Source organism: Stegodyphus dumicola, chromosome 3 (genome assembly GCF_044657685.1).
Source record: "Stegodyphus dumicola isolate Sdum_Otavi_A_Nest chromosome 3, ASM4465768v1".
Taxonomy (NCBI): Eukaryota; Metazoa; Arthropoda; class Arachnida; order Araneae; family Eresidae; genus Stegodyphus; species Stegodyphus dumicola.
Window position 1 is genome coordinate 55828689 of NC_140770.1, and position 27958 is coordinate 55856646.

General features: G+C 34.1%; 1 protein-coding gene across 1 annotated transcript; it reads right to left on the reverse strand.

The window, feature by feature from the left end:
• On the reverse strand, nt 1–27742 carry LOC118187261 (XK-related protein 7-like). The gene is made up of 5 exons (XM_035357452.2): nt 27448–27742; nt 21143–21551; nt 13193–13395; nt 7459–7843; nt 1–856 (listed from the first exon to the last, which is right to left on the reverse strand). The coding sequence occupies exons 1-5, from the start codon at nt 27458–27460 to the stop codon at nt 649–651; spliced, it is 1218 nt and encodes a 405-aa protein (XP_035213343.1). The 5' UTR covers nt 27461–27742; the 3' UTR covers nt 1–648.
• Between the last annotated feature and the right edge of the window lie 216 nt (nt 27743–27958).

Sequence of the window (27958 nt, forward strand, 5' to 3'; positions counted from 1 at the left end):
TAGCGTACACATCAGATTTTTTTATTTAAATAAAGACACAGTTTGTTACAGTATTTTGATGATAAAAGTGAATCAGATTTTAGCTTACCTTCTTTTTGTTGAAAAATACACAATTACAACACTGATCTTATCGTCTTATCAGCTTTTTAACATTGTTTATCATATCAGACATTACTCATTTCTGTTCTCTGTGAAGTGCGTTGTTTCCTTCTGTTCGAGGAAAGCAAATTCGTGCAATCACAATTTCTCCACACTTTAAAGCTTTTTTAGATTGAAAGCTGGTTTGTTCTCATGTGCTTTTCTCGTTCCTGTATAAAGTTTTTCCAGTATACAATTAAACTCGAACTTGCTGTCAAAATTTTTAATTCTAGGTGTAGTTCATCCAATAAGCCATTTGCTGCAAAATATTTTTGTAGACCATTCATTAATATGGCTGTTGATAGCACAAATACTTTACTGTCGTTCGCTTCTGTGGAACGAAAAGTAATTTAGTTTGTGATTTACGATGTTATTCTCTGCTTGAAGAGAAAACAAAGTTATTTATTACATTATTCACAGATCTAGGTTTCTTTATGGAGGTACAAATGGTTTACTCCACTAAATTATTGATGACATTATATTCTTCGGTTAGATGGTTGATGAAATTCTTCACACAGCTATCGGAGTCACTAATTTGTTAGGATGCAGAAACATGTAGTAAATAATTAATAGTAGCAAACCAGCTGCTAAGCTGCTGACAACAGAGGAAAGGAGAGGAATGCGAAACCATAGATCTGGATCAGCTCTCAGGTACCACAGAGTAACCAAAGTAACATTTTCAATCCAAATGATAATATAATAAATTGTATATTTCCACCTGAAAGAAAAGGAGAAAATGTTAAAATGCCAGATAAAACTATTTGTGTCGTTGCACATTTTTGTCATTAATTTTTTTATACAGAGCTAAAGCTTTAAATGATGTGTAATTGAGAAAGTCTGTGTAAGGTATTTTATATTAGTTAACTAATTATTATAATTAAACCTTTAACATAACTTCTCCTTTTCGTAATCCTAATCAGAATGCAAATTAATTGATTAATTATTCAAGTTGAGGGTTATGAATGTTAAAGAGATAAAGCTTATCTGCAGCTGCTTCCTGTCGTAAGCACTGCCATTGATTATTCCAGCTTTAGCCATTTTACTATCCGTCGTTGAAAAGGTGCCGCTAAATTATTTGAACTAGTTGAAGTAGATCATTTTGAGAGTAGTCTCTGACTATATTACTTGAATTTGAATTTGTGTTATTTTAAATACCCGCAAGTGGCGGAGTTTTGTTTGTAAACAGAATCTGTTAAATTTAAAGAGTTAACAAAAATGTTATTTTAACCTTCTCAGGAGTTGAGAATAACTCCATTGTCAATGTAGTAGCGTGTAGAGGACATTGATTTAAACATAACTGAAATAAATACAATTTAATAGCTATTTTAATTCAAAATTTGGAAAACGTTTTCTTTAAACGGGGTATATAGAACATAATGTTAATTACATGTAAACCATCTGACGTTTTTTACTAACAAATTTCTTCGTTATTTCCTAACAAAGACATTTTATGAAAATTTACTTCATAGTTGGTTAAACGTAACTTTAGCGTAAAACTTGCTAGGATTATTTTCCTACAACAGAGATGCCTTTTATAAAAATATGTAGAGTCATAAGGATTATTTTGGAAACAGGAGAAATGATAAATGTGCGATGATATGCAACCCCTTGATAAGTCTGTCTCCTGCCTGCTCAACAATCACTCACTTACGCATATTTTAGGAATAATAAATTAAATTTTTTAAAACAGTATATTTTTTCATGGTTTTAGATAAGTGCAATTAATTTACATATGCTCTTAGAATTTAAATGATAATGTAAATTAGTTTGCAGCAATAATAATTATTTTTATTTCTTTGCAATTAAAATTTCTTAATTAAATTTAAAATTTTAATTTTATATTTGCTTTATACGAATAAAGAATATTTGTTAAATTCAAATTTCATTCAACTTTACTATTTTCTTCTGAAACAATATATATATATATATATATATATATATATGTACATGTATGTATGTAAAATATAAAATATGTAACTCAAAATTATTAACTTTAATTTGGCAACAGTCTCTTTAATTCTTCATTTTAATTTACTTGTCACCCTTTTCTATTCCAAACTGTTTATAATAATTTTTGACTTCGTCTTTCCGAATTAATTTGTTCATGCTTCCTTATGTTATCCTCCTGCACTGCGGATGGCTGTCATCCAGTCATAGAGTTCAAAATGTAAACAAAGGAACTGAGTCTTTAAATACAGTTGCTAATTTTGCGCAGACTTTTTACCTGTTTCATCGCAGTACTTTTGATGCCGTACTTTATAACTATTTGCCTTTCCTCCCGCACGAATAGTCGAATGCCATAAACAACCCACAAGGGAAATTAAAAAATACTACCGAACCAACGAGATATATGAAGTCGTTGTGGCTAGCAGCAAGGCGAACTGAAAAAAATGGTTGCGCAAATAGTAACAGCAGTATTTAAAGACTTAAGTTCCTTTTTTTAAATTTTGAGCTCTGCTATCGGATGAGAACCATCCGTAACGTAGTAGATTACATAAGCAAGCATGAATGAATTCATTTGGAAAGATGCAGTCCAGAAAAATTATTCTAATTAATATAGAACAGATAGGGAAGATAGCCAGATTAAAATGAGGAATCAAAAGGACTATTGCCGAGTTAAAGTTAATGATTTTGAATTACATATTTGCTGCTTAAAATTTTTTTTAAAAGTTTTTAACCCGATTTTCATGCATTCAAAATTTACGTATTTTATTATCTTTTATTTATATATTATTTTATTTATTGGATTATTTATATGTTTATGTTTTTATCACTATAATTTAACATTTTTTACACTGCTTATTTCGACCTGTAGGGGTTAGACTGATGAATAAACAGATTACTTTAATTATTTTTGTGAGATGATTTTAAGTCATTTTAGGCTATAATCTCCCATTTTAAACAAAAATAACTTAGTTTTGTTTCCTTAAGTTTTGACTTTAAAAATTTAATTGTTTTTGTTTGGTAGCAGTTGTTTTAGCAGTATTGCCATTTCTTAGGTTCATTTAATTTGATGAATCCCATGTCCATGGATTCTGAATACTTGTATTACTTTTTCTTAGTCATTAATCACTCGAAAGTATTCTCATTACAATTTATTAAATTGTAAGGTTGCTATTAATTTGGTAGGTTTTGGCTTATTTGATTACGGCAAAGCACTCGAGGGCTATTTGCCTGAAGGGAGGGATGCTTTCGTGAAGGACTTTTCAGAAGAAACTGGCTCGTATGCATGTTACATATGCGGAAAACCACGAAAACGCCCATACGGTCAGCCTGTTCGCGGAATTCGAACCGAACTACCAGCGTTCAGAGACTACCGCTCGGTCGCTTGTGGGTGCTATTAATCTGGAAACTAAAATTAAGTACTGCAAACATACTAGACAAGTTAACGAGTTATTGCTACGACTGAAATATTATGACAAAGTCTTGAAAAAGTTTAAATAACCTTTTCATTTAATCTGAATTTTGAACATAAAAGGCACAATTTGTACTACAGACAAACCATCACTTGTGACGATATAAGTTAAGCAATAACAGATAATTCATTTCGAAGGTTGATAACACAGTCTAAGACGACACAGTCAAATAAATAGGTTATAAGGTGGTTCAGGTAGTTTTGCCGGAGTGTAAGTTTAAAGTATAGGCTAACAAGAGAATACAAAAAGCCGGAATAATTACTTTTAGATATAGCTCGCAAAATTCTAACTGGCAAACTTTCTTTCGCTAATTTAAAAACCCTCAGCTTATATACTCGAAAAGTTGATTTGCATTCTGGTGAGGAATACTAAAACAAGACGTTAGAGTTCAAATTAAAATCATATTAACGAGTTAACTAACATATAAACCTTACAAAATTAGTTCTTTTTTTTTCATAATTTTACCCTTTTTGCTGGTTGAAATAGTTCACTCTTTATGTTAATCACCTACCATTCTCAGCATTTTTTTTAAAATTCCTCTTTTAAATCCTGATTCTTAAAATTTAATTACTTTTAATTTATAACAGTTTTTGAAAACTATTAATTGCTTATTGCTTTCAATTTGATCAATCGATCTGGTTTCTTACTTCGAGAATTCCTATTTTATAATCTTTAAATTTTATGCAATATTTTTTGTGTTGGGTCCCGTCGAAGCAGATTCATCAGAAGTCTTGATGATTTATTAAAAAGAATAAAAAACTTTTTAAAACTAAATTATACTTAATTTTTTGCATGCTGCATTTGTATAATACACAATTTTTATAACCTTTCATTATTTTAATTAATTAATTTCTTTATCTGGCAATTTCATTTGATTTATTTCGTGAATCCATAATCATCCAGGCAGGGCTTAATTTCTAAAATTAGAAGTGTATAAGCCCTATGGAAGACCGTCAGCAAAGAGGAACAAGAGTAAATAAATAAATAAAATGACTATTAAACTCATTAATGATTTTAAAATTAAATAGTTAATTTTTATCAAATTAATTAATAGTTATTTAATTAATGTTTATTAATTGTTATTTAATCAATAATTATCATATATTATATTTTCAATAATTATATTTTTATTGGCGATTATTAAGAAATTAATTAATTATAATTTAATTGATAATGATTAGATAATTAATTAATTATTGAAATAATTAAATAATTAAAGATTAAAGTAATTAAGTAATTGAAATTAAATTAAATATAAAGAGATAAATTAAAATTTAATAAGCGATTTTTAATATAATTTTATTGCTCAAAATAAAATTTTCGAGATAAAATTTCTATTGAAATTGTTATTCAGTTACATAAAAGAAGTGCTGCAGCCTTCTTATTTAGGGCTTCGGTGCGCTCCGGCTAGAATTATGATTTATTACAAAAACTAAGAAGCATCGGCCCAATAAGCTCTGATCGTAAGGAAGGAAAAGTTCTTTTATCATCACAAAAATTAAATATACTTAAAGTATAGTTGATAAAAATTCAGATAATGCTAAAAACAGCGCGAAAGAGAATGAGGGCGTGAGAGTATGAGTGGGTGCAAACAAAAATTGAGGGGAATCTTGATGAAGAGATAACGTTCAATTTAAGACCGCGGATTTCTGCTGATATAGCCGTCAAGCGGATGCGTGACCTGAATCTGAATCCTAAGGATGAATGTTGAAGTTGCTGGTTACATTTAGTTGCATTAGTGGATACTGTGGGAAGACGATGCTTGAGCATAGGAGCATGCATTATAGGACGTGCTTGAGCAGTTTATCTCAGTATTTCACTCTTATTGTACTCGCTGTCACTTAACGCACATTTAAGAACACAAATTTTCCTTCCTGCGAGGATAACTATAACTATCGATAGCAATAGGCCAGATAGGATGGCACTGCGAGAAATTTACGCGTTCCTAAACAAACTCCCCAAAATTTATTGCCTTTCTTAAAGGGAAAGGTTTCCGCATATAAGTGAGGGGACTGTAAATTAAATGAACGTCTCATGTTCATGAGTGTATTTCTAGAGAAATAGAGTATTGCAAGGTCTGCTTTTTGCTAAACTAAAACATTAGGAATTCTAATTTTTTTCTTTATTGAAATTGTGGCTCAGTTTTATAAAAAGAAGTATCGGAGCTCATTTTATTTAGGGCTCCGGTGCGCTCCTGCTGGAATTGTAATTTATCTTAAAAATTGAGAAGCACCGGAGCCGGGCTCCGGCGCAATTTAAGCACTGCATCCAGGTATAATTCACAAACATGGCTCTGTTGAAAAATTTCGGTTGCTCCTTGAAAAAGAACAAAGAATTTTCAACTGCTTGTTATCATATTATTACATTATATTTATTTTTGTTCCAATTTTGATGTATATTCTTCCTGTTCGACTGTTAACCATCAAATTTTGATTTAATTATCAGGTATAGGTAGTAGGTATCTTTGTTATATTTATAACTATATTATATAAAATATCGGTTCTAATGCTTTTATTAATTTATCTGTATAAATCCTAATTTATTTGAAATTGTATTACATTCATGATATTTGTGAACATAAATAAAAAATCTTAAAAGTATATTTAAGCTGTATAAACTAATACTAAAAATGAATAGTAGGCTTATTATCGATTTTTATGATCTTATTCCTTTTACAAATACGTGAATATTGTTGCACATATAGGGTTTTAACAATTAAAATGAAATATTTGGCAAATGCAATAAATAAAAGTACTCCACATTTTGAGACAGTGTATGCTTAGCTTGAGAAACTAAATGATTCTGAATATAATCAATAACACTTTTTAAATAACAGCAGAGTATGAAGTTTGAATTTTAAGCAGTATTACAGGTAATGATTTTAGGAGTTAAAAATTGTAGGACATAAACAGGTGATATGTCGAAATTAAAAAGAACAAGAAATCTTTGTGATCATCCGATTGGGATATCTCTTACTGAGATAGCAGGTCTTTTTGGTGCATCGAGAGCCGCAGCATTCCGGCTTATATATCTAAAAAAATGAAGCAGTGACTGAAAAACTGGTAATATCCAGCACGAAACCGCTATTTTTCATTCTTCAATTCCGTCGTCCCTTTCGATTTCCTTTCGCCGTCTTTATTTATTAATTTATTTCGTCGTCTTTGTTTTTCTGGAAGAGTTAACACGCGGAGAGCTCCTTTACGCCTGGAATGTGAAGCATGGAAGAGATTTGGGTCGCAGTATTATAGGATTCTTTGGAAAATATTAATTGACATTCACATCACTGTCAATGACTACCGATGGACCAAGACTATCAAATTGTTCAGCGTATTTATTCTTAAAGATGAGCCTGACGTATATCAGGATGATAATGCAGCAACTTACGCTGCAAAACTGAGGATAGAATGGTTTGAAGAGTATGAAAGTGATCTCGAAATTCTTCCATATTATTTGCCATTTCAATATTCATTCCTCGATATGAACACGGGATTTCAATGAACATTCCGTGATATGAATTTAAGTGGAATGAATATATTATTTAGGATATGATAGGTTTCCCTTCTCCAGTGCCATAAAATGAAATAGCTACAATTTTGTGAAAGGTGAGGTTAAAAATTCCTCTAAGGTTTTAACAAGGTTGGTATTGGTCACTTCCGGAAAGAATTGCTGCAATATTGACCTCCAAACGCAGACTTATACCATAGTAATAAAGGCAAAATAACTCCAAATGACTTTTTTTTTCCTTAATTTGATTGTCCAGCTAATACACACATATACTTCTAACACAATTCACATTTATTTCTACCAAACTTTCGAAATGAAAATCTTTATGCCTATCCCAGTCTTAGTGGGTATAAAATACATAAGTAATGCCTCTTTTCTTTTTAATAAAACATATACATACCTTGTAGGTTCATCTTTAACGTTGACAAAGCAAAAGAGATATATGACTCCGATCACGATGTTAAAAATGAGTTCTTCCAAAGGTCTTGGCTGTCCAGATGCGGATGCACAGAAGGATGTTCTTTGAAAAATTAACCAAGCAGTCATCAGACCCCAGTGAATTGCACAAAATACAAAAACCCAGTGCGCGTATAGAGAGGCGAATACAGCGAGGGATAGTACTCTTGATGCGATAACACATAAGTGGCTAAGAAACTGCACAGTCGCTCCTGATTTACTTATATTGCGCTTTGTAGGTATAGATCTTCGTAGGGCTCGGTGATACGAACTCTGGGCCAAGGATAGCTCTATCAGAGCTGCTATTAAGTTGACTGCCTGAGCTCTAGCTGCAATGAAATTCATACGACATTATCAAAGGTATATCAAGTGAGTCATAAAATATGTTAGCAAATGATGAAATAAGAAATAACATATACGAAACAAATGCATAAATTTTAAAATTAGGAAAAAATTGATTTTACATTGGCCATATTATATGCATTTCGACAGAATTTCAAGCATTTCTTTTTTGCAGGAGCAAGATATTCTTCTGGAAGTTTAAATAAGTGTATCATATTCTATCGAAATGTACAAAGCGTATTTAGTTTACATTTATATTAAACAGCAGAAAATTCTTCAACTATTTTACTTAATTTGGATTTGGAGTGAAAAATGTGCAGTGCCCTTACTCGAAATCCGGATAATCGAAATCCCGACCTTCCGAATACGCACCAAGTGTGCTTCTTATTACACCACGAAGGCTTGCGGAAAGATGGGAGAAAATACCTTACATAATGCCCCTTTTAAAGGACGACCTGGGATGAAGGGATCTAGTTGCCAAATCCTGACGGTGACGAATTATCATCCACCGCCTTTTAGTTCGGCCGCCACCTTGTAGAGTTATTAGGATATTTTAAAACAGGAAACGCGAAAAATGTATAGTACTCTCGCCGGACTCGAAGATTGGACCTCTCGAATACGTGTCGTTTATGCTTCCAATTACATCACGAAGGCATACAGAAAGAAGGAAGAAAATGCCTTATAGTATTTGGCAATGACGATTGCTATCAATATTAGACTAGGACATCGACCGGGATATGCGGCAGAGATTCCAGCGAGAGATTTATTCTAAAGTGTAGGGTGTGTGTTTGCATTTCGGAAAATTCTGAGACATTACGAACGAGGAACCGGTGATTGCGAATAATTATTCGCATTGAATTAGCGGGTGTTTATAGGAGGGGGTGAAGATTGTAACATGTCCTGTGTACATTTGAGGGAAGCGGAAGAGCAAAAACGAGGTACGGTTGTATCGGATCGTGTCCATCTATATATTTTGATTATGTTTTCCTTCTTACTCTATTATTGTATTACCTTACATGTTTAACAAAAGACGAAATGGTTTTGTTGCCATGGTTAATCGAATTCCCAGTCCAGCGCGGTTAGCTCAAATATAGCCCCAGCCTTATGGCTGCACATATTGAGAGGATGGCGGATCAATGTTTTCGGCAATTTCGGTACGACGTTTAAAATTGTTATTCGCCAGTGTTCTCTAGTGAACGATGCGGGAGTTCAAAAAACTGTGAAAAGAACTTGAAATACTGTGTTGTACTTCCACAGTTATACAATGAACTTATATATGAATGGATTCTATGGTCGATCTTTATTATTAATTCGGTACTCTGATAGACTTTTATGATCCTCCTCACTCTGCGGCCTCTCATTTATTAGACTATATGCTGCTCTGTACAATTGTATTTGTTGGGCACAGATGTACTTGTTTGATTTGCTGCAGCCGACAAGTTATTAGGTTTATGCAATGGGGAAATTTATCGATATATCATGCCTGATTGGCATAGATTGGCATTAATTATCTGGTATCGATATATCATACCTGATTTGGAGAGGTTAAGATCACCTCTTACGGCAGGCGTGAGGGATAAAAGACCAAATTTGCTTACGAAAGGGTGGTTTTGTTTCAGGACAATGCCCTGGAATATGGTTGAAATCAATCTGTTAGCAATTAGTTCTCTTCACACGAGGAAATGAAAAGCACAGCATCCGTAATGTTAAAAAGAATGTCACAAAAGAGTCTGTTTCATGTTTATGAATCATCTGTAAAAATACATTAGATCAATGTGAAAGATTCAAATTTGGAAAAAAAATAATACAAGGCTCCTATACATTGTTTGATTGTAACGAATGAAAATCAGTCTCCAAAATTTTCAGTCATCCTGTATATCATCCTGTATTTGAATATAGCAAAGCCACGAGAACTAGGAGGAGGGATGTCTTTGTGGTGGACTTTCAGTGAGAAAGTGGGTCGTATTAATGTTACACTCGGGAAAACCCCACGGAAACCAACCATGCAGCCAGGGGAATTTCGCTTGGGCTCGAATCCAAATCAGGTCGAACTACCAGCATTCAGCGCACTTAGACACTGGGCCACTGGTACGCCCAACTCACAACTGTAAAACTAAAAAAGAAATATGCATTTACATTTTATATTTAAATTAAATGAGCCTTTCTAAAGGTAATTTAGTGATTAGAATTGAAAAAGAAAATTCTTTACATTAATGCTATTCAAAAAAGACGAGAAACTGAAGACGTTTTCTGAAAAAAGCAGGTTTCGCAGAAAAACCAGAATTGCATCCAAAGCAGCTTTTATTTTGCATGCGATAAGATATAGAAGACATGGTTATTTTGAGCTGTTAGAAAATAACTAAACTATTAATACGGACATTTGTTGTCATCCTATATAATACGAAGAAGACTTTAACAACCAAAAGACTTGAGGGATTCATCAGTAGATTAAAGTTAAATTACATAATGAGAGAATAATTTGACAAGGGCTTAATTACTCATACTCCTAAGAGTTCACGTACTCATCTTCCAGTTTTACACAAGTTTAAGCCACTGCAACATTCCGTGTTCGCAAAGAGTCCACAGTAATTAGGAAGATGAAAAAGGAATGAATGAATATTTTACAGAAATATCAAAAGAATTCTTTAGAAAGAGGATCAAAAGTTGCTTGAAATGATGAGCCAAAATCATAGAAGATTTTGGATGTTACATTAATAATTAAATTTAAGAGACAATACTTTTTTTCCTATTTAAATTTATTTATCTCGATATTAAATCACATTATACTCAGGCTAAAGAAAATAAATCTGATGCTTATTTTCAAAATATGTTATCCCTGTGTTCTAGGAATAGGATTGTTCGAACCACAGGAAGGAATCTAATTTGATCTATATGAAACTTCCTGGTAACAGAATGAGCTTTCATTTTCCCTTCTATTCATCACAGGTGCAAAAGCTGCTCTTTTTTTTCCAGGCAAAATGTCAAATAATGAGAAAGAGTCTATTTAATTCCAAGGCCTTGTTTTCATTAGACAATATATTGGAGTTATTGCAGTGGCAATAACCTGAGTCAGAAGAGTTAGCTAGTAGTTATTCAATTGATTTATTAAGTGATTTACTCTTGCAAGCATCAAAAGAAAACAAGGTTTCTTTTACGAAAGATAGGTTCTTGCTGTGAACAACACCAATAAATAACAATTTTTGGTTCTTTAGTCTCAACCGCACCCCAACGATTAATCACCAAATATTTCACGGCTTATCGCAACCTATGCTATTCTGAACATTTTCGTGTTCGCATTTGATTCGATTAGACAGCTTTTTATTACATAGTTATCTATTCATTTAGAATTTAAGTCAAAGAACATTACCTTACGGGTCTCTGGAGCTTACCTCGAAATGAAAAGGAGGCAGTTTGCTATTTGTAGAATTACAGCCTACTACGGGAAAATCGAGAATGCGAACTTTCGCACTCATCGAAGCTATACATCAACGAAGATCGCATTTTTTGGGAAGCGTAACGACTGCTCATTCCGAAATCTTATTAGAATGCGCGTAGAAAACTAGTTCGAAGGAAGTCAAATAACATTCACGACAGCTTTATGTTTCATATAATGCTGATGCTAACATCGGCCAAGTTCTGCAAAGCAACTAATAATGGCTGATAAAAAGGTAGTGGATTGGAACAATTATCTCCGAGAGATTTGCGTTCTTGAAATGGCGGCAGCAGAAAAGGAGAAAGTCGGCTGCGTTGGATGCATTATGGAGATCGACAAAGCGTGTCCACGCGAGGCAGAAATGATACAAGAATGTTGCCTCCATAGTGGATTTTTATGGGCATTTGTCACGAAACGAGTAAAACATTTCTTGTAATGATTCCTGATCGTAATGCTACTACACTAATGAACGAAATTAAAAAGAACATTAAAGAAGGAACGACCATTTTTTCCGGACTGTTGGAAGGGGTATAAAGCAGAAGAACTCGAACAGTCTGGGTATATATCCATTGTAAAGTAAATCACAAATATAATTCCATCGATCCTGAAATTGCACACATACGCAAGGCGTTTTATATTTTGCGTGTATTAAATGGCGAAATAAACAACATCGCGGAACACCTCGAATCCTACCTAGCGGAGTTTCGCTGGAGGAAAAGACACGTTGCAAATGAAATGATCGATGTCGTTCTAAAGAAAATCACTAAACATTTTCCGCCGGAAATTAAAAGGTGACTATATTCGCCAATGAGGGAAGTTTAATACGAAAGAACTCAAAGTTTGATTAGTAGCAATATAACTTATTTCAATTTCTCACAAATATTTAGGATTTACAATATTTATGCTTCGGATATTCATGCTTGTGTGTTCTCATATACTAAATTTATTTCTCTGTTAGGAACATTGTTATTAATTTAAAATGAGATTAAGGGTATTGTTTTAGAATTAAAATATATGCTCTGAAATCTAATCGAAATTTTAATTTATAAAATTAAAAACAGGCAATAGCCAAGACTATAAAATTTTTATGTCGCATAAACGTACAATTTCTCTACGAATTCATATGAAAGACAGGAACACTCTTGTTTGGATCGATGGAAGGTGGTGGGTTTTTTTTTTTTTTTTTAGTCCAAAGGGATTTGAATCCCGAAGGACTATTAGTTTCGTTTTGGCATTTTGCGTCGGACTCATAAATGTCGGTTCACTTTTCAAACTGTTGCCACAAAATGTTAGAGTCCTGCATTATATTTGAAGAAATTAAATAATGAAAAATCTGCATAAATGTATGTCTATTTCTCGTATTGTGATAAAACAACGGTACATAGAGTCATCGAATTTTGAATAACGTAATCCTCCAACGAATATGAGCATGTGGAAGACCAAATTTGAAATTTGAAATTTGAAATTTGTTTTATGATCGATTTCCTATTTTTTAAAACTTTGACGAATTTTTGATTAACAAACTCAAGGATTTCAAAGAGAGCAATGGCAACGTTGTGCAGAAAAAACATTTTTATCTCCAGCGCGTGAGTCTCTGTATCGGAAATTCTAAAGATATGCTCGTTTTAAAACTATTTTGCGATATTGCTGTTGCACTGGATCTTATGGTTTAAGTGCGAGGAACATGATATTTAATAAAGAAAGGTAACACACAAAATGTTAAAAAACGCCCCTTTGGACGTAATTTAAAATCTGAAACATTTCAGATTTTTTTTCCCCCGGGGGGGGGGAGAAGTAGTTTATTTCAACGTAGAAAAACGAGTTGTATATAACAATAATCAATATTTAAGGTAAAATGTTGTACATGAATAGTGAAATTAATCTTTTTTTTTTAAGTTCTTACTTGTGGGCAAATTGATGGGGAACTTATTCTGCGTTAGAATATAAGTATGGAGAACCAACTGAGGTGCAGATTTTACAAAGCTGCCAACCAGTGCCAAAAGTGAAGTATCTCTATCTTCTTGCAAGAACATGAGACGATACTGGTAACGCTTGGGATCATTTCGATCACAACTGTGCAATCCATACAAAAACAATTCTAAATACCTGTAACAAAGAATTTTTAAATGTTATGCGGTAAACAAATAAATGAAAGGTCATCCATAGGAAACTGCTATAAAATTTTTTAAAGTGTCAAAACCCTCCCCTCCCCAAAGTACATTCTGATGATTGCACAAGATAAATAATAATAATAATAAGTTAAAATTAATTAACTGAGCATTTTTGTTAACTAAAAAAGTTATATTCCATAGTAAGAAAAAATTATTTCCTGCAGAATACGAATAGGCGCCTATTATAAAATCTGAGATTTTATTTAACTCTAGGAAACAATTAAAAGATTTTAAAAAACTTTGAGTCTATGAGATTCTCGTACACTAAACTCCCAATTAGAGTTTTATTCAAAAAGAAATTTTAACCACTTTATATAAACATATCCAAAGACATCGAAGGTGATCACAAAAAATTAATATTGATTGACATTTGTGGGACATTTATGTTTCATATTTTTTTTAATGTGTGTGACATTATTTTGGGTTTTTTTTAAATGCGGTATGCAGACAAAAGATACCGGAAGAGATGTAATAACAAATGCCGATCAGACAGCTGACATCAGAAGGTCTGATGCGATATAGAGGCAGTTTAATGCAGTGCATTCGCTATTGTTACATAATTTAATCGATTTTTAATTTCCATAATTTTTAGTGGAGTATGCAATTACAAACAGATGCATATAATTAATATAAATTCTTGAGTATGAATTAAGATAGAATTTTTTTAATTATATGATATGAAACTGGGAATATAAAACTAATAATGACGAATAATAACTCTAATTAAATTAGCCTATATGTTTTATATTGAACGCTAGCAAATAGGATGAGCATACGTACCGTCTTGAACAGGACAACTTTTTTCTGACATTTTTCTCTAGAATTACGTTATTTTCACAAAAATGACAGCTTCTTTAGTTAATCTGCATGAAATAGTTGTAGAATTATCAACTATTTAAAAGTGGCGCTAGGTCGAATGAGGCTGCCATTTGTTTACATTTGAAACTCTTAATAGAATAGTGAATTAAGTCAGTTTGTGCAACAATTTCAGCGTTTTTTGCTGAGTGGGATCAAAAATAAATTTTTAATTCTGTGCACCGAAAATTTGGTCTTCATATCCATTGGCTGAATTACTTGATTTGGCGTAGAAATTCTAATTTTAACTGTAAAAAAAAATTTTTTTTTAACTGTTTTAAACTGTATTTTGTGTTTTAGGTTTTTTCTATATTTTACAATTTTTAATGATGATGTTTTGAGTTTTTAAGTATTTTTGCCTTGCCGTGAAATGAGAATTTGAACTGATTGAATGAAAAATATATCTTTAATGAATTTGAGGAAGTAAGTTTAGTTCCCCTACCCGGTTACAGGGATGAAATAAGCTTTTCCTTTCTAAGTGTCACTTCCTGAATATAAATATGAACTTACGGCAGGCTCTTGTTTAAAGGTTACAACAAAAGATATATTAAATTTTAACACTCATAAACAATGTTTTGCTCGTAATTTGACTCCTCGGCATAATTGAAAAAGAAATGAAATAAGCTTTTCGTTATTAAATTTTAATTCTTGAATATAAATATGCATTTTATATTCTGTCTGTTATTTAAAAGATAAAACAAACTTAGTAGTCAGCATTTTTTTTTTACTAAAGCAATTATCTCGAACAGGGAAACGGTGTTGGTGTATTTAATTATGGCAAAGCACAGAAGGGCTATCTGCCTAAGGGGAGGGATGCCTTCGTGGAGGATTTTCTAAGGGAAACTGGCTCGTATACACGTTACACATGGGGAAAACCACGAAAACGCCCATGCAGCCATCTCGTTCGCGGAATTCGAACCTCGGACCGAACTACCAGTGTTCAGCGCCTTTACCGCTCGGCCGCTGGTGGGCCCGAACAGGGAAACGAAGCAGACAATAGCGCAGCACTAATGAATATTTGAACAGGGGCGTAGCTAGAATTTCCAGCGCCCGGGACAAATGAAGAATTTGCGCCCCTTTCTGCGTGCCAAAAATGGAAAATATTTCATTAAAAAATTTCGTAGCATCAATTTGGCGCCCCTTGGATGCTGCGCCCGAGGACAGATGTTCCCCCTTGCCCCAACCCTAGCTATGCCACTGTATTTGAATAATACACTATGAATATTCAAGGATTTGAAAATGTCTACGCATTTTGGTTCGCCATTTTTAGTTAACTTGAGTCGCATCATTCATTCCTAATGCTCCAATAGATATCGGCTAACATCGCTGCATTTGTCTTTCCTCTGCATCTTTCTTCTGTTACAGTAATTAGTCGATAAAATCGTTTCCCCCGTGTTTCTTTCTGACATTACTACAATTGTGAGGGGAAAAAATTCAAATGAGAATATGTGACATTATTTTCAGGTCCATTCCTTACCCAATCTATTCATATGAGTTACAAGATTCTTCATTATTTGTTTGTAATTCTCCGCTTCGATTTCCCAGAAAATCCCAACATTATTGTCTAAAGGCATTCCATGTTATTTATTCACCATCACTAAGTAATTGAAGTAAGTTTAACAATGGCAGTCAGAAGACTCATCATTCAATCTTAACTTCTAATTGTTGTAAATACACCTCAGATTCAAGATTTAAAGTAAAACATATTAACACATCAACCTGATGTTTACATAAAACAGATACAATAACAGAAATCAACTGCGAGAAATACAGAGAAGCAGCGGAGAATACAAATTAACACTTACCTAAGTAAGCTCTGTCTCGAGCTCCAAGTATTCGGCTGATGAAAATGCGACTTTCCAAAGCCGATAAATCATTTCAAGAAGTAGAAAGACGTAAACAGAAACAGTTAGCAAGCGCTAACAAAAACGTTCATTTAAATTCAAGAGCTCTTGCGATTATGCAACATTAATTAATTTACATTCCGATGGATGAGTCAAAATAATGAGATATCTGGATTAATTAACATAAAATTGAGGTTGCATAAGTCTGTAAATCCCGGAATATCTTTCAATCCGCGGTGCCTTTACAAAAACTTTTCATCAGCCTCAGACCAGGAATAGCAATATGTTCGTTGGATCTAGAGATATATGTAAAAGTGTGGAGGTGAGAAACATAAGAATTTTACTACAGTCAAAAGTCGTTAATCCGGACTCGTCGGGACTTCGGCGATTCCGGATTATCAATTTTTCCGGATTATAGATCATCAGTTTAAATCTCGTAGGATGGCATGCAGAAATTCTAAAATTAAAAATATGAAACCGTAATTTATGAAATAAAGAACAATTATGATCTAAAGGGTATCAACATTTACAAAAAAAAAAGCTTAATATTTATTTGTTTACTTTATTAAACATTTCTTTCAATGTAAGTCGTTTAAGTTGCTTCGTTTTATGTGATAATACTTTCTCTTTAATTCTATAAACAGACATAATTTCTTGTTCAGTTATAGGAAGACTATAGGAAGTTCCGCTGTTCAAGTCCCCTAATTGCTGTGCCGAGAATACCGACTAACTTGTCAATAGAAATTTTTTCGTTTTCACTAACCTCTCTGTCACCTTCTTCATGTCTTTATCCATTTTTTGCAGCAATCCTACTTTTTGTTTGATGGACATCGAAACATACTTTCGTTTTGTAGATCCTTTGGGAGCTCCAGCATCGGAAATTCTATTTGACATAATGGAAGGTTCAAGTTTACTTTTATAAAATTGCTCTTACAGTCTGCAAAAAATAATAATCCGGATCCAATTCGAAGATTAAGGAACAACGCAATCATCAACATTAACTGAAATAGATAATTAGATAATTTTAGCTTATGCCGTCCGTTATACATAAAATGCGCACGCGAAAACGTATTCTGCGCTTGTGCACATGCATATGCGCAGTCGTAAAGGTCTTACGCGCACGCGTAAACGTCTATGCGCATGTGTCAACGCAGCGCATGCGCAGAAAGCTTTTTGTTTTGAGGTTCGGATTATAGATCATTCCGGATTATGGGTGTCCGAATTAAGGACTTTTGACTGTATTGGTCTATTTTACTATTAGGTGTAGTTTGGCCACAGTAACTGGGCAGTTCCGTCCCAGTTTTGATGGAGAATTTCTGAAGGGAACAGATCCGAGGGTCTTCCACCCCCTCTCTTCTTCTATCACCAATCCCAACAGGACAGGTCAGGAACAAATACAGTGGGCACCATGCCATCGCCATTGACAAAAATGGTATAGCACCCATGCACTACCTCTCTAGCGTACCGCCCCTTCCACAGGGGACCTGATTACGGTATACATAGTACATAGTACTAACAACAAATAAGACATAGCACATCATACTGTTACAACATACTTTGACACATAGGACATAGCATTAACATATTGTTACAGATTATTTACAGTGCAAGAAGTTATGTTCATTATAGAGCTTGTTGGTTTTGTCAGCGCCCCTTCCACAGGGGATCTGATTACAGTCAACATAGGACATAGCACTAACAACGTATAGGACATAGCGCAACATACTGTTACAACATACTTCAACACATAGGACATAGCATTATCATACTATTACAGATTATTTACAATGCAAGAAGTTATGTTCATAGGACATAGCATTATCATACTATTACAGATTATTTACAATGCAAACCAATCCCAACAGGTACAGGTACAGGTAGAAGCTAGGCCAGCACCTCCGTAGTACCACAGGTAATTGAGGTATTGCTGAACCTAGCTAACTGTTAAACTTTCCACCCCAATTTTGAGAAAGAACACCCCGGGGGGGGTCCGAGGTTCTCCCGCCCCTCTTTTTTTTTACCATCAACCACTTGAGAGGACTTTCTGAGATAACTGAGTTCTGGTATTAATAGTGTACACGAATCATATTGAGAAAAGACTGTCCTTGAAAAGTTCAACAACTGATGCTTCCAAAAGCATAAATGTAAGAATAAATGTCTTTTCTAAGGCGGAAGGTGTAATAAGCAAGTCTTTGGAGCTTCCGTCCATCAGCATTGCCCAACAAGAGGACTTTCGATCGCTAATATTTTAAGTGCCCCCACAAAGCACACTTACAAAAATCCATGCCTTCTTCAAGATTCAAACCTGGGCCAAGCGATATGGCAGTCAGAATCGTTAACCACCGTACCGACCAGGGTGGCAAGTTGTATCTACAGTACAAGTATAAGTAAGGTGAGATAAGGAGTATTCAACATTGGGAATACAAGTGCAGTCCCGCCGCTCTAGCTGTTAAGCTTCGCCCCAATTTTGATGCAGATGACCCCGAGTGGGCAGTTTGAGAGCTTTCCACCCTTCTCCTACCACCAAACACTCGAGAGGACTTTCGACTAGCCGTGTATTTTGAGTTCCCCTTTGCCTCATAGACACTATACACTTACAAGCATCTACGGAAAATTTTCTTAATAATGAAATGGCCGCTAATGTTATTGTTTTGTAGATGAAAATATTTTTAATATGTATTACGCAAAGTGCATGTAAATAAATGATTGTAATGAGACTTTGAAAATGTATTCTATTTGAAGATGCTAAAAATGAAAGGACATAGCAATATTAAGCGCATATACTAATATCCCTATTTAGCTTCAAACGTATATTAATAATAGCATAACTAAGTACCGTGTTTATATATATAGCAAATACTATCGTATTATATAATTATATATATACTGCGTTAGAGCTAACATTGTGTACAGAAATAATGAATGACTGAATTTAGTATGATTGAGAAAGCAAAGTATTTTATAAAGACAGAACTTCATAGTAATAACAGCAAAATCATATCTTTATATAAGAACAATAATTGCAATGAATAGCTAATAAAAATGAATTTATATATAAGTTGGAATTTTTATAATGCGTCATACACGCGTCATGAAACAAAATTATTGCTTTTCATTTATACCACATTTTGGTTAACTGATCTCACTATATATGGACATGCATGTTCCATAACAATTTGAGTGAATTTTTTGAGTGACAAGTTGAATTTTGAGTGAGCCGGTGATCTAAAAATTGTGTTGTTATAATGCTTTTGAAAGAGGAGCAGCAGAATTATTGAAAATACAAAAATGATTACCATAAGATGTTGCTCAAATCCATTTGGAGCACTATGCGTAAAGGATAGATTGTAGTATGCCGAATGGTTATGGGGAATGAGACATTCTACAAGACAAAACTGAAATGTGAGTCGACTTTTAATTAAAAAATTAATCAGTTCCAGAACTGCTAAGAATATGGCAGCTCTAATGTAGGATGGTGATCGTGTTTATCTTAACGCATGACTTGTAGAGTCATTAGGCTTATCTCGAAGTGGAAAACAAGAAAATACATGATGCCCTAGCCGAGATTCGAAACTCAGAACTTCCCAGTTGTTAGACGGACGTTCCTCCAATTCCACTACGGAGACATGCGGAGAGAAAACACCTTACAATCTTATCTCAAAGATAGTCCATCAATCGCAATATTCTTACGAAATGTACAGGCGCGGTGAGATAGCTTCCCTCAAAGCAGTTATAGGGTTGCCATAAAATGGCAAGTAAATGCAGGGTTGCCGCATTTGGCGAGAAATCGCCCATTTAGAGCCATTTGGCGATATACCATGGACGGATGGAGAACCTTCTGGAACGAATTCTTACCGGTTTAGCCCAGAATGTTCTCGAACACCAGTCAAAAGCTATATAAACCCTGCTGGTCCGCAGTCAGTTAATGTGTGTCTCTCATCGAGGGTGTGTCTCGTCGAGAGGGCGAGTGAGAGTGAGAGATAGTCAGTATCGAGTTGGTGTCTCGTCTAGCGTGTCAATCCCTGCGGAGTCGATCTAGATGACAGTCTAGCAGCGAGTGCCGTGTGGGTCGTCGAGTTCACAGAAGGAGTCTCTTAGTGTATCGCGGTTAGTGCATCGTCGAGAGAGCGTGCTGAGCTCCGGGAACGACTGAACCGAAGAGTCGGGAGCCGTGTTCTGTGTGTCGTCGAGTGCATCGCGAGTTGTATCGTGGAGAGTCTCGAGAGTACGTGGAGTTCCGAGAACGACTGAGCAGAGTCGGGAGTTGTACTCTGGTGCTTTGCAGTGAAGCTGTCTTCACCGTGATAGCCTGATAACCTGGAGACTGTGTCGCTGATCGTGTCAGCGTGTTTATAGTAGTTCATCGACGACTGTAAAACGTGTTTTGGAGCTGTCCTGACAATATGGCAATAAAGTGTGTTTCGATACTTCATCAAGTGTCGTAGCTATTTACTCCAAATCTACGAACCACGTACGAACGTGAAGGAAGAAAATAACGTAACAACTGGTGTCAGAAGAATAAAAAAAACGCAACAATATTAATGTTAATTTTGGGGGCTTAATCTGTGACCATCGGTACAAAAAAAGCAGAAAAATTTTCTCTAAAATAATTTGCATAGTATGCAGCGCAACATGTATAGCTAATTTGTTTGTTCTGCGTGGCTGAGAAGCGCTCTAGAATGCAACGTACACTTATGATTTAATCCCTAATGAGCATGATTCGATTGCTAAGATCAAAGAACTATTTCATGGCATTCGTTTCCGAAATGTTCAGATCTGCTCCATTCCAACTATCAACGGAACAGACGTTGCTAGAGGTATGCTGTAATTTCCACGCTACTGATAACCCGATGTACAAAATGCTGAAGCGCAGAGAAGAATAACATATTTTCTTATTTGTTTTTTCCAACAGCTGTAGTTATAAAGTTTCTAAAATTTGCTTTTAAAATATAGTGAATGAGAAGATTATAAGCCAACTCTTACCTAATGATAGGTCCTAAGAGAACTATGTGAAAAAGTACTCTCATAACCCAGTGGGAGGTAGATACTTTTAAAACGTGAGCTTTGTCCTCTTGAGCATCGTGAATGTACCAACGCATACTAAAGATATTAACAATGAGCAGAGCACAGAGCAAAGATGCGATACTTAACCACCACCACCATCGCCCAGTATTGAATAGCCAGTAGCATAATACAGCTGAGGAAGCTATATCCAACGAGTACGAGAACAAAGATATTGTTGTCAACATAGCAGAAAAAAATCCAACGGCATCTTCGTCACCTTTCAAAAGTTCTTCGTCCATTTTGGAGAATGATGGGCGGTCAGCATGGTCTCCCGTTGACTGTTCTAACTCTTCCGCCTGGCTAAATGTTAGCAGTCGTTGCCGTGATGCTGAAATAAAAATTGAAGCCTTATAAGAAGAATTTTTAAGGTCTCAATAGAGAATAGAAAATAATTAGATAGGAAAATTATTGTTTTAGATCGTCATCTAACAGAATTTTAATGAAAGTTGACATGAATTCTATAGTTGAATTAATGAAGCCGGATTAAAAAAAATCAAAATGAATTAAAATTTCAATTATCAAAAGCATACTTAATGTATTTATTCATTTACTGGCATTAAAACGGTGGCCGAATATGAGAGACAGCTGAAATTCGGTAATTTCGACACAAACTCGGATCCCAGTGAACTGGTTAGTTGTATGAGTGTTTTCATGGTTTATCCATGTGTAACGTTAATACGATTCAGTTTCTCTTAAAAATTCTGCACCAAGGAATCCCGTCCTATTAGCTAGTCAGCCCTCGTGTGTTTAAGCATAAATCACTCAAAAGAAAACAAATGAAACCTTAAACTAGTGTATCGAGAAAAGGAGACAGTTAAAAACCTTCTTCAACATTTGTTCTTACATATACTTTTGTTTTTAATTTTCCAAAATGTATGAAATACACTCTAAGATTTTTTTTAAAAAATGTTGAACCAAGAAGGATTAATCTGATTGCAGCGTAATTTAGTATTTTGTCAGGCAATCAGGAACAATTGGCATTGCATTCTCTAAGCTATTCTGCATAACGTTTATTCGAATTTGATTCCATATGCTCATTTTGAATGTACCAATGTCTCTCAGACGAATTTGCATACATTATGAGTATAATGTCACTAGATAGGAGATGACATGCAATCGGCCTAAAGCAGGGCTGTTAAATGGAAGGATGCCGCCTTTCGAGCCATGATCTATCTGGAAAGACGACAAAGGACGAGAACAGAGCGATCATCAAAGCGGCTGTCTCAGCAACACTTGCCATTATTAAAAATACAAATGCCATTATTAAAAATGTAAACAGGACACCAGGGGCTGCAAGAACCATCGAAAGGCGATTCAGAGAACGAGTTCTGATCTCACAACGATTTGTTGCCTCACCGGTGGGCATCAGTAAGTGCACTGCAGTGGTGCAGGTTTCACTCGATCTGATATCTCATTCATTGGAGTAGCAGTCAGTCCCGTTGAGTTTGAAACAACGATAACCAAAGAAGACGTGTCTGGAGATGTACGGGAACATCGTTGGGATAGTGACTTGAATCTCACCAGTCACACAGCCAAATAAAATGGAGTTACGGCCTGGTGTGTCATTTCATTTAGTAGTGGGATCCATTTGGTTTTCAAGCACACAAGTCGAGCAGCTGCTCTACTATTGCAATGAACTTCTCAAGAAATCGAAGTTTATTCGAAAATTTACTTTTGGTGTGGTTTAGCAGGTTGTAAATTTGCTGCTTACTTACCAAATAATCTTATCAGTATTTTAAGGATTTATGCAATGAGATAAAAATTTCTGATAGATTTTTCTGAATCAGTCATTTCACAGTTTCTACAGCTTTAATGACATACTAAAGCTGAATGAGTTTTGCTTTCTTCAATGTATATCGGTATCATCTAATTATTTAAAATTAATGGATACTCATAGCTTCATTTGTGGTATGATTTCCGTTTTACCGCATTTGAGGAATAAACGATTTCGAAGGCTTTTCTCCTTTAATGTAAACATTAACGATCGGATGTAAGTATTTTGTAATTGCGGCGTAAATATGCATATAAATGTATATATTTTCTTTTTCTACAATACTTCAGAGTCCTAAGTATATGAAAAGAATACATTTTTAAACAACATTTCATTCTGAACGCAATTAAATGCTATACTTTTCACAGAACAGTTTGCTCAGAATGGTATTTTCATAAGTTTTCGTTAAATTAAAAAGAAATTTTAAGGCAATTCGATTTTATTCGGTTAATGATTACAAAAATTAAGATCAAAGTTTATTGTATTATTAATATTAAAATTATGCATTATTTCTTTTCTATTTATAGAGCTTCTTCCTAAAATACTTTCTCAAATATGACATGATTTTTTAGCTTCTGAGGCATCTTTTAAATCGAAAAATATAACTCAATTTATAATTAATGCTCTATTCGGTCCATTTCAAATTAGAGCACCTTTTATTTTAATAGCGAAATACTTTAAATAGTACTTAACTTTCTCTGAATATTTCTGAAAGAGAATAAATTATTATTTAATTAAATATTATTTAAAACTTGTAACTGGGTTATTATAAAATGTAAGGGGAATAATTCTTTTAATTATACTTATCAGATTTTTTTACCCTTTATTTCAACAATACATACTCCAAAACTCTTCTTTATTACTTTCTTAAATACGCATCTCATAGAAATTGCTTTACAATACCTTTTAACGGATTGCTTTCCAGTACGAACAATTTTTGCTTAACTAGTTTTATAATGTTATTTGTCAACAGGATGTCAATTTATGTTTACAATACAATGTTAAGGTTATTATATATTTAGATAATATTTATAATCATTATAAATTTAGATAATTTAATAATTAGATTTTTTTCACAGTTATTTATGAATGAATAAATCTTTCATTTCAAATACATTTATAAATAGTAATTTAATAAATATTTACGTATTTTGTTAAATGTAAATACATGCTTTTTGCAAGCATATGCATAAATGCCATTTTTCATTTCCGGCATGTGGAAATCTTTAATTTCTGTGCATTCACTATATTTTTCGAGTAAAGTAATTTACACTAATTTTAAAAAAGTACTACATGGTACAATAATATGTGGATGTGAAAAAATTTATTTTATTGAAAATATTTTGGCGTTTGGAACATAAAATAAAAGTAGCGAATATTATATCAAGGGTATCGAAAGATGTATACAATTTTAAAGGTACGGTGAGGTATTTTTCATTCTCACCGTACCTTTAGATTTTAGCATAACATTTTTGCTAAAATCTATATTTTTGTAGTTCAACAGCTTAGAATTTTACAAAACAAATACATGATCAAAATCGCTGTCGTTAGTTATCGAAAAATAACCAAGATGTGATTTTTGCGTAAATGTCACTAAACTATACAAATAGCTGTTATCCATCACACTAGGAATTTTTCTTTTATGCAGAAGTGTCCCGTCTTTCGATTTGTATGGAACTGTCGTGTGTCAAAATACTACCAGAGCGCTGTCAAGCGAGCTTCTGAATGTAGGCAAAAAACACCTCATTTGGTGACCGAAGCTTCGGAGCGATGCTTCACTTCTAATGCCGGTTTGGCCACTCCTTCCTTTCTTACCTCCATGCCTTTTAGATAATTTTATCGTCCGAAAATCCAGAGGAGAAAATTACATGAGTAATTTAACTTCCGAAGAAAGGGGTTACAATAAGAACACGAGGAATGAAAAAAAAATTATGGATATAATTACTGGTAACTGTTACATTATTATATCCTTAAAACAAAACCTACATTTCAGTAAGAATACGTAACAATATTAACGTTACGTATTCTTACTGAAATATAGGTTTTGTATATATTCGGACGTATACAGAGCCGATTTCTGGCAGCAACTGAGCTGATGTCCACCTCAGTTACCTTGTAAAGCTCCCGGGGTAACACACATGAATGAGTTACACGTCGAGCTATTTCTGCTGGAGTCACACAAGAGTCATTATTAGGGCTCACACTGTTTAACATACATGTGAACGACATTCCTCTCACACCCAACACTACACTAGCAATGTACGCTGTTTATACAGCAATCCTTGGCCAAAGTGCACCTGTTAGTCCAGTAATCCAACGATTACAAGAGCATATTCGAGTAGTGGAGACCTGACTGACACAATGGTAAATCCAAGTGAATGTTAACGAAACAGCTGCTATACTCTTCACCAGAAAGAAGAGAATTATGAAAAACCTACAGTTCTGTGGATCTACCCTGCCCTGGGCTAAGCAAGTCCCTTATCTTGGGGTGATCCTCACTAATACTCTTTCATGAACCCCACACATTACATCTATTATCAAAACGTTTTGTGTACGTAAAGCTCAATTCTTCCCTCTAATTGCACGAAACAGTGTTTTATCTATCGACAAATTACTCATTTATAAAGCCATTTTGCTTCATGTGCTCTGTTATGCTTGCCCGGTATGGGCTTACTCCTGCAAGACCAGCAGGAAAAAAATTACAGACTGTTCAAAATTTTATTCTACAACATATCACAAATTCCCGATATGTTAGAAATAACAAGATTCACGATTAACTTTAAATTGTTCATATCAGAGCATATTTTTATTACTTAGCAAAACACTTTCATACCAGACAGCGCAATTTATTTAATCCTGTAATACAAATTTATAATTATGACTATAATCATCTCCACGCAATAGCAAAAGACCATGTCTGTTCTCAGTAACCAAGTTATATGCGAATAAATTGTTTTTGTATATTGTATTATATTTTTGCATATCGTTAAACCTGTATATAGTTATTCTACATCACTACTAGCTCATAAAATTCACACTTGCCATCACCGGTTTGGCGGCTTTCTAGCTTGCACTGTCATAAATCCTTCTAAATTCTTTAGGGAGAAAAAGAAAAAAAAAAGTTACATTAGGAAGAATTCGATTTCTTAGTTTCTTAAGAAGTTAAGTTATGGCCTTAATCGATTTCGAAATTTTTAACTGAGTTACAAAAGGGGCAGTGCACTATGCACAGGCACTCTGGTGTCTAACTCTGGTGTTGTTACCAAGTCTAACATGAATTAGTCTTGACCCAAATTCCCAAGAAGGTAATCGGTTAGGTTAAGTTAGATTATTTAATTACAGCAAAGCCTCGAGGGCTATCTGCCTAAAGGGAGGGATGCCTTCGTGGAGGACTTTCTAAGGGAAACTGGCTCGTATACACGTTACACATGGAGAAAACCACGAAAACACCCATGCAGCCAGCCCGTTCGCGGGATTCGAACCTCGGACCGAACTACCAGTGTTCAGCAACTTTACCGCTCGGCCGCTGGTGGGCAGAAGGTAATCGGAGAAACGAAGAAGAAGGAGGGCGAACGAAAGCCTCGGATTTCGAATGATCGAACACATCATCGTAGATAAGAATACAATAAGCTAGAACGTAAATAACAGAAAAAAAGAGGAAATTACATGCCTGGAAAATTTCTTAAGTGTCAGAAAAACTGTCACATCCGTCAAAGAAGAAGCAGCGCAAAATACATTTAAAATAATAAATGCAAGACAAAATAGATTCGGATGAAATTCTAATACAAAAATGCAAATCCAAATAGAATATACTGAATAAATATAAAAATGATTAAGGAGGATACAATTTCCAGTAAAATAGCTTCAGCGCTAGGCCTCTCGCCGCCCTGTGCAATCACTTCTACTCCTGGAATCTATCACCCTGCATTTTACAAATCTTGCCGCCCGGTGCGGCTGCACCTGTTGCACATGCTCTGGCGCTAGTTATGAATAATTCTCAGAGCGAAAACTACGTATAATAGAGGAAGCGAAAAATTATGCGAATATTTATGAAATTCTCAGAACCTAGAGCTAAAAGGCTAGAGAGTGATATATGTGAAGAAATACGCTATATGACCATTTATAAATATATATATATATGTATAAAAAACGAAAAGGCATAACCATAATTTTGTTTTACGTGTTTCAGTGTGCCTTTTATTATCTGTTTCGGCAATAATTGCATGACATACTTGTTTTACTTGGGTACACTCTGCGTCAGTATATATCAATATTCCACATAAATTGTAAATTAAAAAATAAAATAAGTTAATTTTTTCAAAATTTTCTGCTTAATAGATTATTTTGAGAAATCTTTCCATTTCTGAATTTTGCTTTACCAGCGACTAAACATTTCTATATTATTGCGACTTCAACGTGCATTCATTATGTAAATCAAATAACTGCCACTTACCTAAGTGCTTCATATTATCTGAGTCTTCAAACACGAAACCCAATGGTGATAATTTATTCCTTTACCACCCTGACACATTCAACTATGTCGATATTTCACATATAATTTTAATAGTTATTTTACAAGAACATTCACTGCACATATAATATTTCCTATAAAAGAAACTGCAGTTTATATGCCATAGCAAATGCACTTATTAGACTTAAAATATACTTTTCGAATCCTGCAAGACAATGAAAGCGGAAATAAAAAATTCTAGACTGAGTTGCAGAAAAAGAGCATGGATTTGAGATAAGAAGTAGGAATTGTTGCATTGCAGATTTGTCTAATCAAATCAAATGATATCCTCATATCTCTAAAAGTAAATAATATTTATTTCGTTTGCTTAAATTTCTTTGCGAAAATTGCAGCTCATAGTTTCATTTATAGCAATTTATGAAGAGTTACTATAAAAAATTTTCTCATATCAGTTGTTTATAAACAGTTAATTGCACGTAAAGCAAAACGATCA